Below are 16,248 nucleotides of genomic sequence, written 5' to 3'. Positions count from 1 at the left end.
GTAATTAATTACCTTCATTTTTCAATGTTCAATCAATCGTGCATAATTAAATTATCGAAGTCGCATAACTAATCGGTTGCTAGTTTTTGCAGGAAAATACACAATACCAGTCAAGAAAAAATATAAAAAGATGAGTTGCAGGAAAGGAATCGTTCTCCTTTCTTATGTGAGATTTTTCTAACATTGCAAGAAAAAACAGCCGTGCAACATCGCTTTAGTCCAAAAAGCTGTGAATGAACCTAGAAAGTTATTTCTGCTGGAAGCCAGGCATCGAAAATAGAAGACATATAATAGTTCCAGCGTTGGCTATCCATCTCACCAACACCCATCTCACCAACACCCATCTCACCAACACCCATCTCACCAACACTCATCTCACCAACACTCATCTCACTAACACCCATTTCACCAACACCCATTTCACCAACACCCAATTCACCAACTGCCATTCCACCAACACCCATTTCACCAACACCCATTTTATCAACACCAATTTCACCAACACCCATTTCACCAACATCCATTTCGCCAACATCCATTTCACCAACAACCATTTCACCAACACCCATTTCACCAACACCCATTTCACCAACACCCATTTCAGCAACACCCATTTCACCAACACCCTTTTCACCAATACCCATCGTCCCACACCAACACCGGTAGACGATGTCGAGAAATGGGTTACTAATCGCAGGAAAGCTTGGTAACAAGTGAGCTAAGAGCTTGAATTAGTCTAACTATTCTAAACTACTTCGTTGAGATTAAGATGGAATTCTAATAAAGTTAAATTTATTTGTTAACAAAGTTTTTGAGTAGGTTCACACCTCTAACAACTGGTTATCGTCAGCGTATCCGGCAAATATTTGAGCGCGGATGCACACCGACAGAAGATATCCTTCAGTGTCCGGTTGGAATCCTTCGACGTGCGGTGTTGCCGAGTGCGGTGAAATTTACGATGTCTCTGCCTAGATATACCCTCGCCTGGCTGCAAATTCTGTTGTCAACTGTTCTTCTCTTGACGGCGGTAGATGCCCAGACTTCAGCCTCGTCCTCTCGGTCCCTGCCACACCAACGTTACCCACTCATTGACGATGTTGATGAATGCCTCGGCCTAGTCGAAACTGCGTTGGACATCCTCGGTAATCCTGAGAGCGACGGCGATATTAAGTACAGTAATTTTGACAGGCAACAACGAGAAATTTACGACAGTCTCAAGGAACTTTAAGAGTATTTGGAAAAAGAAGCCAACGTAATGGTGGGGGAAAAGTCGCCTGTGTCTGGAGTGCTCAAGGACCTCATGTCCTTCCGAGAGCGCATCGTGGAGCAACCACTGCCTTCTGAGCCACCGCTTCCTCCTGAACCACCGCTTCCTTTTGAGACCACTTATCCTTCTGAGCCACCACTTCCTTCTGAGTCACCGCTTCCTTCTGAGTCACTACTTCCTTCTGAGCCACCGCTTCCTTCTGAGCCACCACTTCCTTCTGGGCCGCCGGTAAATAAATAGAAATAATAAGTGAAGTAAATGAATCTCACTTGAATGCTCTTGTTTGAAATATTTAAGACAAAATTTTTGCATGATATATGAATTCTGAGGATGCAAAAAATCTCGCAACACCAACTGAACGAACCGCCAAATAAACCTGAATTCACTTGATTTTCGAATTTACTTAAAACGCAATTAAATTTTTCGGTCCGGTCGACAGAGATGAGTTGATAAAAATATTAAAATTCAACTCTTTTGAACTATGAGGGAAATGGTCAAAATTATTCATCATTCCAGGCGCCGTTCACTCCCGCGGATTGTTCGGAGCGGCCGGAGAAGACATCGGGCGTGTACACCATCTACCCCAGCGGCGCTGCCGTCCAAGTTTACTGCGACCAGACGACGGACGGCGGCGGCTGGACGGTCTTCCTGCGGCGCCAGAAGCAGGAGCCTCAACTCAACTTCAGTCGAACCTTTAAGGAATACGAAGGAGGATTCGGCAGTCCCAGTGGCGAATACTGGCTGGGTACAATTGACATGCAATTTTAAACCATGCAAATAAAATTGTTGTTGTATTCAAAGTTAACAATCGCAAATAGTTATACTATTTGGAATACAGTCACTCGCATATTTATTGGCAACACGCTTGAAAATATTTAATTTGAGATATAATATAATTTGAAGCATTTATTGCAATTTTTGCATTTATTTTCAGTTAAATTGATCAAAGAACATCTAATTACTGTGAATAACGGATAGTAAAACGTCAGATCTTTGTTGTATTTATATTTATTAGAAAAACACCATAAGCAAAAGTAATGGCAACATTTTGAAAAAAAGCATATAAATTGTTGGCAACTCTAAATTAATACTTTGTGTGACCTCCCTTGGCAGCAATGATAGCAGACAGACGTTTCTTGTATGTTTCTACTAGGTGTTGGCATGTTTTAGTAGGAATCGTGCGCCACTCTTCCATGGCAAAAGTCTTCAATTCTTTGATGTTGCTGGGTCTTCTTTTATGAACACGCCTCTTGAGTTCCCTTCATAAATTTTCAATTGGATTTAAATCTGGGCCTTGGGGAGGCCATTCCAACACTCTCAATTTCTGTGTAGCAAAATATTTCTGTGATGATTTGCTTGTGTGCTTAGGGTCGTTATCCTGTTGAAAGACAAATGCCCGTCCAAGATGCAGTTTTCTTGTCGATTGCTCAACATTATCGGTTAAAATGTGCTGATATCCTTTAGAATTCACGATGCCCTCTATCACAGAAATATTCCCAGTACCTGCAGCAGCAAAGCATACCCACAACATGATGGACCCACCACCATGCTTCACAGTAGGTAGAGTGTTCTTTTCCAGTAGAACTTCACCAGATTTCCTCCATACAAAGCGGTTGTCATTCACACCAAAAAGTTCAAGCTTTGCCTCCTCCGACCACAATATATTATTGAGCTCTATTATTGCTTGAGTAGCATCGATGTGCTTCCTGGAGAACTCCAAACGCTTCTCCTTGTGAATTGGCTTCAACAGTGGCTTCATCCTTGGTACACGCCCGTGAAGGCCCTCACGGTGCAGGTAGCGTCGCACTGTTGACACATCCACAGTTTTTCCAGTACTAGCCAGATGTGATTGCAATTCCTTGGAAGTGATCTTCGGGTCTTTATTTACTATTTTCATGCAGGAACGCACATCTCTTTCGGTTAATTTTCGATTACGACCGGTTCGTGCTCGCTTGGCAGTGGTCCCATCATTCCTGAACTTGACAATAATATTCCTTACGGATGAAATTGGAACATTTAGAGTTGATGATATTTTTCGATATCCATTACCTTTGTTGTGTAGTTCAACTACACACTTCCTTATGTACTGTGAGTATTCAGGAAAAATAAATAATAAGATATACCTGAAAATATTAAATGAATAATATATTTTTAAGGTAAGAAATTAGTTTACACGATTACAGGCTATAGCATTTTAATACAAGCACACTAATATTTCATCTCTATCTTGGACATAGGTACAATATTTAAATTTAGAGTTGAAAGTTGCCAATAAATATGCGCATCACTGTTATACCTGTCCTGTTGTCTAAGAAAAATAGGTTGAGACCGAACATAACTTTATCACCAACAAGCAGAGATATTTGCATCTATGAAAATTACTCAATATGTGAGCAAATGTACTAATATAGAATGTAATGGATCCCATATTACCGACTTTTGCTGTTCAGGTTTGAGGAATCTTCATTTCCTGACGTCACAGAAGCAGTACGAGCTGCGCGTGTTGGTAGCCAGAGGAACCGAGTCTGCGAGCAGCCACTACAAGAAGTTCCAGTAAGCTTAAATTCAATAGTTAACAATCTTTGTTCTTAAGCTTTTACTAATTAAAATTTAAAACCTTCAAATTATGAGTTTATTTAGCATACATTATATAACATATTTGAAATACCTCGATTAAATCTGTTGGGATGTACTTCTGAAACTAGTAATCGCCTGAACAGAAGGAAAACATGAAATATTTTTAGCTTTATACTTTTTAATAACAAATTTAACGCCTAAAGCTTGTTTTCCCCGTCAGAGTGGGAGCTGGGGACTCGTACAAGTTGCACGTAGAAGGCTACGACAAAGAGCGCAGCACCGCCGGCGACTCCTTCACCTACCACTCCGGTCGTCAGTTCTCCGCCATCGACAGAGATCGGGATATGGCTGAAGGTTCGAGTGAATAATAGAATATCGTACGAATCCATGCCATGAATATTTAACCTCATCATTAACATAAAACCCTGACTTTTTTTCTGGAACATTAAGTATAGGCACTCACTACTTTTAAAATCGTGTTGAAAATATATGTTTGTATTATGTTTGCTGGCATTCGTTTGATAGAATGTAACTTTTGTATCTTTTTTCAAATGGCTAACACCCCTAACGTATGATATTTAATTTCACATTACTCATTGACATCATTTTATCTTCTCAGGAGGCAGTTGTTCGGAATGGAGCGGTGGGGGTGGTTGGTGGTATGACTACTGCTTCATCACGAACCCCACAGGGCTATTCGGTGGTGACAAGCCTGCCCACGAAGATAGTGACCTTTACCTTGAATGGCGTTACTGGCAGGGGTACTATGCCTACCTCTCTGAACTCACCTTTATGATCAGACCCAAAACTCTGGAGCTGGGCTAATGGTACAAGACTGGAATTAATTTAAATAGCACTTAGCACAAATCTATCACATTTTTATAGCTTGACTACGAGTGGCCAGTTCTAATATTCTTTTTCACTGAAAAGTTTCTCATGCATGGCACTCTCCAGTCTTCGCTTAAATAAAAAATAATCTAGATAACACAGAATCAATAAATTCTTGCTGATTCGACATCACGAACGGCACCTTATAAGAAAGAATGCGTAGTAAGAGAAGAAACCTAGAACTTTACCTTATCAGTACAAATTTTCGGCACTTCATGCATTGACAATGTTATTTTACTGGTGTTTCTTGAACTTTCCTAGGGAATGCGGCTGTTAGCCTTTTTAAAACCAATTTCCATTCTGTTGAGGGAATTGGTGTACATTCAAATTTATTATAATTTATTGCTTCATTGCCTTTTAAATTTCTACATCAATTTCTTAGAGTGGAGGCTAGGAAGGAATGTAATAATTCGAAGTTCAGACTGACAATTTATTACTGTTATTTATTCTATAATATGACATCTTTCCTGCTTTGTTTTTTCATCCATGCAGATTCAATTCGCCAAAAATAGAACATTTTTTGTACACATCTTCACTTCTAATTCTGAAATGACTAAGGGTTAATGAGTATGAATAATTTTATGTACATAAAAAAAAACGGTCACGAAAGTATAGTTTACAACGTGTTACACTTTACAACGTGTTACAGAATTATTGTCCTTGAATAAAATACAATTATATTACAATACCTGTATGTTTCCGTTCTCAAAAACACTAAAATTTGCCTCGAACAAAAATAGTGGATTAAAAAAATTTTTCCGTTAAAAAAATTTTTCAATTTATAGCCTAAATTTTCCATTGTACTGAATATGAATGGAGAAACATTAAACGAGGAAGAGGATAATACATGCTACTCGAAAATTAATTTGTTTATAATAGTGATAAATACGCCTGGAAACGTGCAACAAATTATTGATTATTGTATTGTCATCGGGAGCTGAGCTTCCCTAAAAGTTTCAGAGCGCTAGCTAGCGGGAAAGTTGGTGAAATATAGATTGCAAGATTTGATCATCACAAACAGACAGACAGACAGACAGACAGACAGACGGACACGAAAGCGAGCTAAGAAAAACGTGGTAAAAAACAAATAACGTCTAGCGTCTTGTAACGCTCAAATTCTACAAGGGGAACGTCTGCACCAAGAGTTGTGTCTTGTATATTCACATTATTTTTCGTCCTCCCTCAGCATTTATTGACTTCAATAAGCAAATTTATCATATATTTAAAAAAAAATACGATTTAAGAGTAGAAACTTTATAGCTGTCTTTGAACCCTATTTTCTTAATTTTATGTTTCAGCAATACAGTAAATTTATATTCCAGTGTAATTACCTTAATAATATTTTAAAGTTTTATCAAAAGTAAAGAATTAATCCGTCGAAGTGGGCATAATTATTAATATGTTGGTTTTTAGCTTAGAAATGCACCATACCATTCAGAAAAGAAAAATACTATCACGAAAGAATTCGTCCTCCTTTCTTAAACGTGATTTTTCTAACAGTGCAGCCAAATAACAGCCGTGCATCATCGTTTTAGCCCAAAAAGCTGCGAATGAAGTCTGTTTGGCCAAGTTTCCCGGCCCCAAATATTGGAATGAATTCTGATTTGTAATCGAATTCGATCCTGCGTAGGCAACGACGAGTAGAACTCAAGGCCCGTGATGAGCTCTACGTCCTTCACTTTTGCGCTGTGCTCTCGAAGAAATTCTTCATCACTCTGTAATGGATATATTTTTGATCAACTCATAACTTATGTCCATGTAGAGTTAATTTTTAATGCATTCAATGCTATTTCTACCATGAGTTTTACAGCCAGGGATGATAGATCAGCTTGATTTCCTTCCAACTACGAAAGACATGTTTCTCAACAGCAAATATCAATTAGGAGTATTGATAATTATATAATTTCTATAAAATTCTTGGCCACTGGCCCCTACCAGGCAGTTGGAGACCAGCAGTTGCTGAGGGAGGATGAAGGCCATCGCGTCGAGGTGTTCAGGTGGACAGGCATGGAGACCTCCGAAGCCGATGTGACACCGCGTGATGACCGCAAAGATATGCGTCGGAACAGCAACACCTTTGCCTTGAACTCTGCATGGTGGAATATTGGTAACGTAAACCAAATAATAGCAGAAGATTTGAGATGTAAAAATTGAATGAATTCCCCATCGTTGAATAGTTTAAATGACGTTCATGCGATTATTATTTTAACTATTTCTAGAGCAATATTCTATTCATATAGATACATCTATAGGGAAGGTAACCGTATTTCTTTAAATGAATCAATATCAATTTTAAAAATTCATATAAGTTTTATTAAATATCAATAAGATGCAGCAATTCAATTAGTGTTTTTATTAAAGAAACTCACTGCCATTGTGCATAATCATCCTTGAGGCTGTCACCATCTCTGTCGTACACCGGACCTACAACGACGTTCATCGCACCGAACTTCTTCCTCCATTCATCTATGGTATCTGCTAGGGATCCCCATACTTTCTTCATTTTTTGTGTCATGATGACTGCATTTGTGGTGCTTTTAATGTTAGATTTGTCACTAGAACTGGCCCATCCTGAAAAAAGTGTGTTTAATTCAGTACAAATCCGTGACATGGTAATGCGGATAAGGATTATATTTCGCACACAAGGGGTCGGGAGGTCTGTAAAGAGTGCGCCTGTTTTTAAAACATATTCATTATTACTAACATAAATACCAGTCAGCTCACACTAGTGGCATTTAAAATGCACCTAGTAAATTCCTTAGTAAATATCTATTTTTTTCACGTAAACAAGGGTGATTCATGGAAATTTACTGTTTTGTATTTCTCGCCAAGCAGCCAGATGGTGTAGGAAAAAACGGGGAGTATTTAATATGAAAGGCAAGGTCATGAAGTTTTGGGTCTCGCCTAGTCAGTTGCCACTATGCATTGGACAAGTGTGCAGCGTGCGTTTGCTGTTGAGGCGTACTTTCTTTGCTAATGGCCGTTCCGTACTCGGTTCCGTATTCGTCCTTTCAGTTCTGGTTCCTGTTCGAAAATTTGGCCCGATCCCCCGATTTGGCTCCTCGTGAATTTTTTCATGGGTTATCTTGAATAAATTGTTTACAATGGCTGTCCAAGGACTCTACCTCATTTGAAGAACGACAGACGCCAAACCATCGCCAACATACCCGTCAATATGCTTCAAAGGTGTTGAACGGAACTTCAAAAATCGACAGCTGAATGCATTGACAATGGGGGCCGTCATTTGTCTGATGTCGTCTTTAAAATTAGGTGATACAAAAATTCACGTAATGCATTTTTCAATAAAATTAATATTGTAATATCTGCACTAGTTCTTTTTTAATGAGTTTTCAAATCAGGAAGTTTCCGTGAAACACCTTGTAGAATAAAATTAATAAACATCTGTATACCATTTACCAAATACATGTTTTATTACTTTCAGGCATTAAAGTTTCCCACGCAGAATCGCCTAGAAGCGGTTGAGTCGCACACACGGGGGGCAAGTCGTTGACGTGGACGCGCGGGTCAGGAAGCCACGACCCTAAACGCACGCCTCGCGACGACCTCTGTTTAGCATCCAAGTAGAAGCTGGTCCAGAGGGGCACTCGCAGCGCCCGGGAATAGGCTGAAAAATAGAATAAATTTCGCTTTACATTTCAATAATTCGTACCAAGTGAATTGAAAAGTTAAAACAAATTCTATAATGCATTTAGGAATAACGAAGACAGAATTTTTTTATCCACTGACCGCACTAAGCACCAGTTAGTTTGACAGAGTCAATTTTGTTAGTCATTGCTTTCAAATTTAAGATTCCGTGGGTTTTTTCATTGAGACTGGGATTTCTGTATAGTTTTTCCTTTATGCAAAATCAATTAATTTGTCATTCTTATAAATCTAGTAAATCAAGTTATGTTGACAAAGTTTATACATTCCCAGCTATTATCTTGAGGATTTCTTAAGTTTCCGGTTGGTATGGTATTGAACAAAATACTTTTGCACGTTGAATCTTACCCGAAACGTAGGAAGCGTCCGTTACAGTTAGCGTTCCTGGTAAATCATTAATGCTAACAAGTGGCAACCCCCAGGGTGCATGCCAGAAGCTCAATGATGGCAGGCCTATGGACTCAGTATTGATCAAGCGTCGGACGTGGTTCTGTACTTCCTCAGCCTGCGGCAACACTTGACATTCGGACTCCTCTAGCAGCTCCTCGAGTTCCTCGGAAGCGTCTTCTGGCAATCGGGCCACAGGTGGAACCAGCGATTTCTGGTACAGAGACACATTTTAAGGAAGCCTAACTTAGGTATTGATTTCATCATGCAAGTCAAGACGCTTGTACAGCGTGTTATTGTTTATTGTGTTTCAGTTGTAATATAATAAAATAATTTAAACCTACTCTTCGAATAGTAGGTAGAGGAGGAGGATTGATGAGGAGATGGTGGAGGGAGCCCCAAGTTCCGTTGTTGGGAGCAGGTCTACTGTCGGTCAGGAGGCACATCAAGTTGTAAAGCTCAATGTTCTGGAAGGCCTCAACTTCAAGTCCAGTTTGGAATGCCGGTCCAAAAGCCAAGAACAAAGCCTTCGCAGGTGAAATGGTTTAAAGTGAGTGGTTACTTCCAAGATCGGAAAGAATGGTGGCCCATTGATGGAGTTCAACGGACGAAAGTGCAAAAAATTATTCTGTCAAATACACAGTCAACAGAACAGAGCAACGAGATTAATAACAGATGTAAAATTCAAGTCTATAAAATAAAAAATTATTAGCAATACTTAAATTTTACATAGGCGGGTTATTCTTTCGAGAAAATACTGTACCATTTACTTGCTTTATACTGTACGCACATTCATCTCAGAAATGTAATTATCGTATCCGTGGTCCCCGAGATCCGATTTATAGGTTCCGTCGCCATCAACCTGAACAATGAGGACAATTAATTATGTTGAATAATTATTAACAATGAGATTAACTGCCACTAAAATTAAAATATTTAATTTTAGCAAAGTATATTTAATACTCATGGGGTAAAGTATACAAAGACGAACAGTATGGTTTTATCTAGTTCGAATGAAATATGTTCATTAAAAAAAAACACCATAATAGGTGTATTTTTAAATATTCATTTGCAATTTTATTTATTTAAAAAGCTATCATTTGACGGGCGATGTTCCTGAAGCGTTTTGGGTTTAAAGTTCTAAAAATATTTGAATGTTTCAGGATTTCTGCTGAAGACTGACCTGGTATCCCTTGGACAGATCCACGAAGATATCTTCGACTCGTCGTTGACCGCCAAGGTGCCATCGGGCAGGGGAATATTGTCTGTGGTAGACGTTCATCTCGCGTCTCTTGCATGACAATTCCTCCATAAGCGACAGAGTGCCCCCTGGAAAAGACAAAATTAAAATCAGTATTAATATAGGCAGTGGCTATTTGTTAAATTAATGGGAAATGAATTTTCAATATTTTTAAAAATATATGTATTGATATCAATGAGAAGATGACAGCTTGAGGTAAAATATGAATGATTTAATTAGACAAGTATATTTGAACTTAGATTATTCGTTTGAGTTTTAATTTGAAATGTACCGATAAGCTTGAAGGAATTTACGACATCATCTATATGATTGTGAACCGATGAATTAATTGACAAGCCTTAGCATATAGGAAGACAAACTTCATTTTAATGTGTAAATTTATCTGCAAAATTAAAGGCACATTTGAGCTTACCGAAAGAACGATCTCTCGCATTGAAACGAGCAAAAACACCGTTGTATAAACTTGTGACTTTATTGGCAAAGTTTGGGACGATTCTGTTCATGTGGAGAACCCTCTCCGGGCCAGCGGCCGTGACGCCGTGATCCGCGACAATAATCAGGTTAACGCAGTCCAGCAATCCACGTTTCTGCAGCCCAATAATGAGCTGCCGAATGGCTTCATCCACCAACTGTAGAGCTTCATTCACCTAAGGAAGTATGCAAATTTAAATACTTTTAATACAGTGACAGGGTGCTTCGCATAAAACTATTGTCGTTACTCCTGGTTAAACTCATAGAAAATTATTTGAGATCCGAAAAATGTCACAGCTACAAAAAATTAAGTGTTGAACTATTGAATCAAATGTAGCTTTAGGGTTTTCTAATCATAATTAAAAATAGTTGACGACTGACCGCTCATTATAATCAGACATTCACCTGTTGGGAGTCGGGACCGAAATCGTGAGCTTTCGCGTCAGGCTCATGCAAATATAGGGTGATGAAGCGCGGCCGCTGATGACTCGGTAGATCTAGCCATGTCAGTACCTGCAAACGTAGATATTTATACTATTTTCAGGTTTTTAGACTGAGTAATTGATCTCTCAATCTTTCGAGTTAAACTTTAGTACAATTTGCTTCCAGCCTTTCAATATACACTAATATTTAACTTTAACTTTTTTGAGCGTTGTAAGCCTGAATAAAAATGTGTAAAGAGTATGGCAATCTTATTTATCTTTGTGAGTCTAAACTCCAAAAACATAAGCGAAGATCGGATTACAAAATTACCTAATAATTCATGCTGGTTATACTAAATTGTCATTTCCTACGCTTGCGACTTTCACCTGATTAACTCTGACGTTGAAAGGCGTTCGATCTGAGAACGGCAGCCAGTACGTTGGAGATAATCCTCTGACTTCCGATCCTGGCCAGAAGTAAGTGGCGGAAATCTGGCCCTGAATCATCAGGAATATCATGAAATTAAGTCAGTGAAAAAGACAGGATTGAAGGCTTGTGCTAGGACACGTTATGTGTATGTAACAAAATGTTTTAAATTAATGAATGTTAATCTCTATTTACATATATATTAACAATACCACTTTGCATGACATGGAAAGCACCATTCGTTCTATGTAACGAGTAAAAATGAAGAAATAAAATAGCTAAAATAGAAAAAACATAGGAGGATGACAAGACTAACAGATTTTGGGGATTAAAACGTTTTTCACCGGCGTTTATCAAACACCGATAAAAACGCTCCATATATAAGAATGAAAATTTAAAAATATAGTACGACCTGCAGATAGAGAGATATTGTAATTATTCTAAAGATTCAATCCCATTCGTAAGCATGGAGTTTAATGTTCATATTAATTCAATAAATTTTTTGTCCGCCAAATTACCTGATTTTCGACGGTCTTCCAGATCGGTTCGCCGCCCCAGAACCTCCTCTCGTAGCTGGTCGGCTTGCCAGGACCAAAGGAGGCGTTGAAGGCAGGGTCTCTGAAGCGGTTAGCTATGATCCCATGCGCAGGGGGCAGCAGGCCCTGAACATAAAATCACTATAATTATTTTTAACTATGCCCGATATAGAAAGGCAGGTTTACACACAGGTACGTTTATATAGGCACAAGCACACAGCACTACACTATAATTTGATGTTCGAAGCCACACGAGGATACACAAATAGATTAGAGTGCATAGAGATAATGGTCATTCTCGATGCCGAGAGACTGCCTATGCTTCGGAAATTAAATACAAGTGAAGCTTCTGATCTAATCGAGGAGAGAAGTGTTCTATGCTAGTTTCATGGTTATGGTAATAAATGTGAGTATTTTCATGCCAAATAATGCTGATAGTATTATGGTTTTTACAGTCGTCTCTCTATCGTGATTCATTTATCATCTTTCATTATAATTCACAAGAGATAGAGGGGCAATATAAATTCCGGCAATATGAATGTATGTATTAGTTCAATTTATTAACAGTGGCGATGGTGTAGTGATTGGGGAAGGTGATGCTAGGGTAGGAAGGCTTCACGTATGGGGCGTGAACTCCTCTCTTGGAGAGCTTCGAGATCGTTGGGGTGAGTCCTCTCTTCAGGAAGTCAGCTCGAAATCCATCCGTAGAGACCAGAATCTTGGAATAAATAATAATATTGGAGTAAATTTATAAATAAATAGATAATAATCTTGAAAGGAATTTAAAAGCAAAAAACGTCAAGCAAATTTATTTATTTTTTATTCATTTTCAGATTGTCGAACTGATGATGGAGCTGGACTCCGATTCGTTTTCAATATCGATAGGGTGAATTTGCTTGACGTTTTTTTGCGATTAAATTTCTTGTGAACTTGCGATATAAGTAGAGTGATAATATAAGTACTTAAATAATCTTGGAATCTTGGAATAAATAATAAATAATAATAAATGAATTTCCCCGTTATATCAGGCCAACAAATTTGTATCGGACACCGTTAGGTTCGCTAAAATATTTTCTATGGGCTTATGCGCTGCGACCACAAATAATATTCGTTTCAGGATTAGGTAAATAGAAAACAAAATAGAAGGATACGAAAGTAAAAAATTACCAGAGGATGATGACTGTATTCTGGAGGACACCTGCTCGGGTCCAGCGCATGTGGTATGAAAGGAGGGCCTAAGCTGGGCCCGGTGCCCCGGAAAGACTGGAAATGTGGTCCAGCACAAACACTCCCCACCAGCATGCACACCACGACTTGAAACACTACCCTACCCATCTGTGCAGTAGTAGCTTGGAAGGATCTGTTTCAAGAAATTTCTGAAACGAAAAGAAACGTAAGATCACGTATATGAATAACAATCACAGGAAAGAACAAAAATTCTTATAAACTTTACGTGGACCTATCGTGAAAAACATTTACCAAATAACATGAGGGTTGTAAGTTATATAAGATGATAAAGATGATGTCAGAAATTTTTACTTATTTTTATTCGGGTCTCTACTACATTATTATTTTAAGTAGAAATAATTTCGATAGCATGGTAAAATACGGGTACAGAATTTTTAAGTGAACTATATGAGCCCAATATTTCCGGAGGCAAAGCTTGTATTTAGCGTGACGTGCTTTGTCATGCCTGTAAATTATCTCATATTTATATACGAATATTTACATACATACATAATTTTATTAGGCAATTTCATGTATATTAAACTTCTGTTATTGTTTTATAACTACTTCTATTATTCATGAATTTTTGCGAACACAACATCAGAGTTTAATTGAAAATAAAAATACATTACTTATTCTTATGTACATATAGCGTAGCTAAAAAGACACAAGACATTCATGAATATTTTCAAGAAAATTTAACCCTTCAACGCTGTACGATTGGCCGTAATCGCCTAGCATACTTCGGTGGGCCATAATTTCAATGCAAAAAAACTGCGGTGGCTGAACAAAAACTCTAAATAAGTGAGTTGAATAAATCGTTGATAAAATAACTTCCTGCATTGCTTTCGAGGGCTCGACAGGCCGCGAAAAGCCAGCACGGTATCTTCACGAGCCTTGGTCTCCCCGCCCAACTTTTAAGCCATTTCCTGGTTAGAAAATAACACTCAAATGAACAATATTTGCATTCAAAACTATATAGCATTAATTGAAGCCAAAACTGGAATTTTTTGCCCTGGTGTGTTGCATTTGCATAACTGCGTGAATATCATTTATTATAAATTAAATAGTCATGTGTTTTAGGCATTTACGGCTTTGCTGCACTCATTTTCTACAAATTCTGAGCCAATTTCGATGCTAATGTACTAAAAAGTTTTTATTAATTTTCAGTAATTTTGTTTTCGCAATTATCTTACTTTGTTATAATAGTTTACGTTTCATGTTCCAATGTTATAACAAGAAAAAATAATAAGAAAAGTACACATTTTCCGCTGTTAATACAAATGAAATTTTTTATTAAGTTGCAAAGCAATCGCACAGCTACGCACTCGTACATATATATGATGAACTTGAGAAGATGAAACCTTCTCGACGTAAACTACTTTAACTCACGCAAATGTTATTATTTTTCTCTCCATCCACGCGGTACATTTAAAATCGCGCGTGGCCGTTGATAAGCAACTATCATGTCAGTCGTGTAGCACCTCATCATCGCTACAGTGATGAGCTAGAGTTCAAGTACGCGATAGCGCCTCTACAACGCGCGCGTGCTCGGGGCGAACTTCTGTATCGTGCGCAACAGCAGCGGCGGCGTACGTGGTCGTGACCTAGAGAACAATGTTACGCTGTACAGTCGAACGGCCTTCACAATCCAAAAACGCGCTACGAAAAAAAACCTGAACTGATTATTAACAACACTTGGGGCCTACAATTTTCATGGATGAAGAGCGTTCAATGTTTCTATAGGAGCTCCATCATAAAGTTGTGTGTTCCATGAAGGTAATTTTTTGCGTTTGCATCCACAGAATTCAGGCCTACATCGTTTCTGGTATTATTTTTGGGATGTATAATAGCATTGATTAGCATAATTGTACTTCATACGCCCTCAATATGAGAAAGAAACCAAAAATTACCACACGCTTTTTTGGTTTTCGTTTCGTGTTGCACGTGGGTAGTGCTCTGCTTGGGTAGAACACGCTATCAGAACTGAGGAAATTTTAGACAGCACTGCGGGTGTTTTTAAATTGCATGTGTTAAATAGAACAATACGCTTTAGTTTTCCTTCTCTGATGACAGTGGTAACCTACATTGTTTTCCGCTGTTGTGGCCTTCATTGCACTGTAATTACTTTCCCTCGCAGGAATCGACAGCACGCATGAATACATTTCAAAATTAATTGAGCAACCATTGATTCACTGTGAGCTAAATCTTTGAAAATATTCTTTCAAGCATTGTTCAATGCTTTAATAGACATTGGAAAGCATAAAAAATTTAATCTTTTTCAGATCAGATTATCATATTATGTTTCATGGAAGTGCATGATTGATTTGCCCACAATCATATTTCTATTTACTTCTTTGAAGATGAAAAATTACAAAAAGTTCATTTCACTTTGGAATAATTAAAAATTCTGCCGGTATATAAATTCAAATTAAGTAAAAATTCTGCCGGTATAAACTAAACTAATTTCATTGCTCGCAGCGCATGTATTCATATTCAATAGCTGATTTGCTGGGCACTCAATTTACCAAGGCGCACAAAAACTCAAATAGTTATTGACCTTCTGACGGCGTTTTGCAAGGAACGCTTCATCTTATTTTGAGCTTCGCACCAGACCATAGCACCGAATTTGGAACTATACGCACATATTTCGAGGACGACGCCCACGACGTACAACATTTCCCGACGCCCTGGCAATAATTTTGTACAGTTGACAACATCCAGTGGAGGATGATGTCCCCCACTAATGTCTGGCAATGATAAGCTGATCGTATTTATTACCGTAACTGACGTAAAACAATACCCCTATTCGGCATTAATTCTTCGTGTACATTAATTGTACATGGGTGAAGATGAAGCTTAATGGCTATTAAAAAAATTTTTCGTCATAAAGGATTGCTTATTTGTGATTAATTAGGTGCAAATGCGGTTAGTTTGTTAGAAAAGTTGAAATTCACTTAGTCAGCAAGGAAATTTTGAATTTATTATTTAGTCGCAAAATGTCATGTAACGCATACCAGAGTGTCAAAGCATATGATCCTAAAAGTCGTAATGAAATCTATCAGAATCATTCGTAAGCATTTATGAGATCTGTTGAATAATTTTCGGGCATCATTATTACA

The 16,248-nt window shown here is 38.1% G+C and overlaps 2 protein-coding genes across 2 annotated transcripts; one reads left to right on the top strand and one right to left on the bottom strand.

Annotated features, from left to right (window-relative positions):
• The first annotated feature begins 921 nt into the window (after positions 1-921).
• On the top strand, positions 922-5,487 carry LOC108681765 (microfibril-associated glycoprotein 4). The gene is made up of 5 exons (XM_018170836.2): positions 922-1,495; positions 1,784-2,012; positions 3,718-3,820; positions 4,065-4,198; positions 4,464-5,487. The coding sequence occupies exons 1-5, from the start codon at positions 1,256-1,258 to the stop codon at positions 4,667-4,669; spliced, it is 912 nt and encodes a 303-aa protein (XP_018026325.1). The 5' UTR covers positions 922-1,255; the 3' UTR covers positions 4,670-5,487.
• A 340-nt stretch (positions 5,488-5,827) lies between these two features.
• On the bottom strand, positions 5,828-13,277 carry LOC108681778 (venom phosphodiesterase). The gene is made up of 14 exons (XM_018170855.2): positions 13,067-13,277; positions 12,465-12,617; positions 11,882-12,025; positions 11,324-11,434; positions 10,920-11,027; positions 10,456-10,690; positions 9,966-10,111; positions 9,573-9,644; positions 9,127-9,309; positions 8,744-8,996; positions 8,169-8,357; positions 7,102-7,303; positions 6,668-6,821; positions 5,828-6,447 (listed from the first exon to the last, which is right to left on the bottom strand). The coding sequence occupies exons 1-14, from the start codon at positions 13,232-13,234 to the stop codon at positions 6,256-6,258; spliced, it is 2,310 nt and encodes a 769-aa protein (XP_018026344.1). The 5' UTR covers positions 13,235-13,277; the 3' UTR covers positions 5,828-6,255.
• Positions 13,278-16,248: the final 2,971 nt, after the last annotated feature.

The sequence above is a fragment of the Hyalella azteca genome, unplaced genomic scaffold (genome assembly GCF_000764305.2).
Source record: "Hyalella azteca isolate HAZT.00-mixed unplaced genomic scaffold, Hazt_2.0.2 contig15776, whole genome shotgun sequence".
Classification (NCBI taxonomy): Eukaryota; Metazoa; Arthropoda; class Malacostraca; order Amphipoda; family Hyalellidae; genus Hyalella; species Hyalella azteca.
This window is presented reverse-complemented; position numbering and strand designations above follow the sequence as displayed.

Coding starts and splice junctions, on each gene's coding strand:
- LOC108681765 (XM_018170836.2), top strand. CDS start 1,256: ATGGTGGGGGAAAAGTCGCCTGTGTCTGGAGTGCTCAAGGACCTCATG. Junction 1,496..1,783: donor CACTTCCTTCTGGGCCGCCG/GTAAATAAATAG, acceptor TCATCATTCCAG/GCGCCGTTCACTCCCGCGGA. Junction 4,199..4,463: donor AGATCGGGATATGGCTGAAG/GTTCGAGTGAAT, acceptor TTATCTTCTCAG/GAGGCAGTTGTTCGGAATGG.
- LOC108681778 (XM_018170855.2), bottom strand. CDS start 13,234: ATGGGTAGGGTAGTGTTTCAAGTCGTGGTGTGCATGCTGGTGGGGAGT. Junction 12,618..13,066: donor AATACAGTCATCATCCTCTG/GTAATTTTTTAC, acceptor ATTTATTCCAAG/ATTCTGGTCTCTACGGATGG. Junction 10,112..10,455: donor TGCGAGAGATCGTTCTTTCG/GTAAGCTCAAAT, acceptor TGTCTTTTCCAG/GGGGCACTCTGTCGCTTATG.